A 3,246-nucleotide genomic window follows, 5' to 3' on the forward strand; every position below is an offset into this window, starting at 1 on the left:
CTCGGCGCCCTCTGGTGGGCAAGCCTGAGGATCCCAACACTTTTTAGGGAAATCAGGCCCACCTGATTAAATTAATTCAACTTTTGCTTTCTTAATATTGGCACTGAGCATAAAAACAATGGGTAACATCTGGAACACTCTTTAAGGTGGCCATTCCTCATCACAGTTCCAACCCTTATGAAGCTGATATGTTAATATCAGCTGGATGATTCCTGTGTGGTAGATTCCCATGGAAACCAACAGCAAATTGAGAATAACAGAGAATGATTTAGGTGTAAAGGAGAAGTTTTTGAGTGGAGTAGGGGAAAGTCGAAAATTACTTTTATGATGAACAACAAAGCTGATAAGCATCAAGAAGCGTTCAAGCTTTAAATGCATATTTCTTTTGAATTATGTAGTTTAAATTCTTTAAGTAATTAGTCAGAGACTGGTATATTTAAACTTTTAAAACTTTTATTATTCAGGTCAAAATGACAGAGTACAATTATTGGTTGTTAAAATATATTTGATTGTACAAAATTAATCAGATATTGCTTGATTTTACTTATAACCGTATGAAGAACCTGCAGTGGTCTGGTCTGGGACACGGGTAGGTTTGATGAGCTTAAGGTTCTTGATTCGTTTGGGATCCCACACGCAGTTCTCCTCCAGACCACTCTTCACCATCCCACAGTTGGGCGGTACCCAGGCGGTGTCATATCCATTATTATGCCAGGTCTTCTGCATTGGGTGTTTCTGGTGATCAATTTTTTTAACCTTCCCTACATTGACCTTGACCACAATGACCACCCTGTCCTCCTCAGGGTGATCAATAGGATAGCGACTTGCTTTTTCGAGGTCTCGGCTGAGGTAGACCCCACGGCCAAGCATCCCATCCTCAGATTGACGGAAACCAGTGGCCCAGATGGCCTGAGCAATCTCACTGGTAGTGCCATGATACATGATATAGGTTCTGCCATCATTCGGCTGCGGGGTAAGCAGTCGAGATGCTCCAGCAGGAGGATCAAAGTCATCTTCAGCCCACTGTAACCTCAACTTGCTCATGTTGGAGTCAGGATATCTGAAAAGAAAAAGGAGAAATATTTAACACTAAATCTATTCATGTATTTTAGTGAAAAAAGGAGTGCTACAATGGTATCTACATTTGCTTATTTTCTAAAGCTCAAAAACTTTTAATTATTGCCCTATTTTAAGATTTAAAAAAATGTTTCAACTAAATATCACTTAAAATTAATTAACTTTGCCACCCATTGGGGTACATTTGCACATGCATTAAATCTTGTGTGCTGTTAAAAATATTTGAAAATGTATCAGATCATAATTGTGAAAAAAAAGTTATTTATACCTACTGCTGTATAATAAATAGCTTAGGGAAATAATTATGCCACATCATTTGACTAAATGTGAAAGGATCCACCAACAAGGTTGTTTTCTAAAGTAACAGTGAACCTGAAAAACTGATACGGCAGGTTAGTCCAGTTTGCTGTAAAATTTATGGCTGCCAAATATAGAGTATGCAGGGGCAGTTTTGGCCTAGTGCTTAGAGCAGTGCACTTGTGCTCTGAGAAGGTTGCAAGTACCCGGCTCGATTCCTGCCGGCCTCAAACTGCACTCTGGGTCTCTGAGCAAGACCCTTAACCCCCGGCTCCCTGGATGCCGCACAGTGGCAGCCCACTGCTCCCCAAGGGGATGGGTTAAATTCAGAGAGTTAATTTGTCCATTGTAAGAGATAAATAAAGTTCAATTTATATCTTTTACACAGTTCGAAAATAGGTACAATGGAAAAAAAAAAAAGAATAGAGTTATATAACTATTGAGAATCTATCATCCTACATTGCATGTATTTATGCTCATGCTAATTACAAATTTATTTAAAAGTTGACAGTGTGAGAGAGCTTTGTTTAAGTTTAAGAAAACAGGATATGTGTTGTCAGGAACATTTCTTGTTATGATCCTTGCAGGAAGTGCCACATTTGGAATCCCCTGCTGTTCTCTTCCACCGCCTTACCTTCAGTCAACAAGGGAGGGATTTACAATATTTCCATATATGCCTCCTAAATGACTCAATAGCTTAATTTGTTGCATTCATAACGTAATTAGATACAGCTCAAATAAACATTTTTTTTTTTAAATATGAATTTGACATTTCATATTACTATCTAAAAAATGTCTAAGTCTTATTTAACAAGAATTGGTGTTTCTCATTCAAGCCAGCATTTTGTTTTATGCAAATGATTATTCTCAGTCAGCCAGGTCGTTGTCATTCCAAAAAAGTTTAAAAAATTCTCCACTGGACTTTGTTTTCCAAGTTTGAGGATATTTCGCTACCCATCCAGAAAGCTTTCTAGATTCAAAATGTTTGGAGTAGTGTTGAGTTCCAGGCTTATAGGGTTCTAAAAATTATTGATGCATATTTAAAACACCAATCATTTCTTTTTTTCTTTTTAAGGATGTTCACAATATGTTTTTTAACATTTGTTAATCACATTTCCTGTATAAAGTCTGATTCTTTAGATAAATACTGATGTTTCTGTTCTTGACTTACCTCTGCCTGTATCCGTCTTAGACTGAAGCATGAATTTAATCTGCTTCTTTCTAAAAACCTGTGGGAGGAAACTCTAAATAAGGATTTATTTAGTTTCACTTTTGTTTCTCTTATTGCATACTTTGGTGTGGTCCACCCAGATGTAGGTTTCACTTCTATAAGCAGCTAATTTTATACATATGGGGGACTTTCTCTCTGTATTTTTTTTTTTATATTTTAGATATTTTTTTATTCTTATTGGAGACAATGTTATCTGCAATAAAAAAAAAAAAAAAAAAAACTTAAAATTTGAAGAGAATCCCATAAAACCGGATTTTGAGATATATTATATATTTCATTTTTTTTTTTTTTATAATTTCCACACCAATGGCCTCTTTAACAGTTATTTGTTAAGTTACATTGAGATTACAATTAGATAATGAGGCTGTGTGATTTTTTTGGAATGATTGGAATAAAACTTTAAATTATCATGACATATTTGTGATTACAACCAGCTGAATCCATTGAAACAGGTGGTGGCATATCTTCCACTTTCTGCTCCGCTGGTTGTCCTCTGTGGCATCTGCACACAATACATTCTGATAATATTTTTCTGCAGGCCGAGTTGACAATTCAGTATCTTCTCTGAGGGCTGAAAGCAGTGGCGGCTGGTGAAAAATATTTTTGGTGGGGCTGATATAGCCTAGTGTATGTCTCCAACT

General features: G+C 36.4%; 1 protein-coding gene across 1 annotated transcript in view; it reads right to left on the reverse strand.

Moving 5' to 3' along the window:
• The window catches only part of LOC107091759, a 36,545-nt gene that overhangs the window by 28,150 nt on the left and 5,149 nt on the right, over nt 1-3,246 (reverse strand). The window contains exon 2 of the mRNA XM_015385901.1: nt 545-1,000. Coding sequence (XP_015241387.1) covers nt 545-1,000 — 456 coding nt within the window. The remainder of the gene's footprint in view (nt 1-544; nt 1,001-3,246) is intronic.

Source organism: Cyprinodon variegatus, unplaced genomic scaffold (assembly GCF_000732505.1).
Source record: "Cyprinodon variegatus isolate N-32 unplaced genomic scaffold, C_variegatus-1.0 Scaffold351, whole genome shotgun sequence".
NCBI lineage: Eukaryota > Metazoa > Chordata > Actinopteri > Cyprinodontiformes > Cyprinodontidae > Cyprinodon > Cyprinodon variegatus.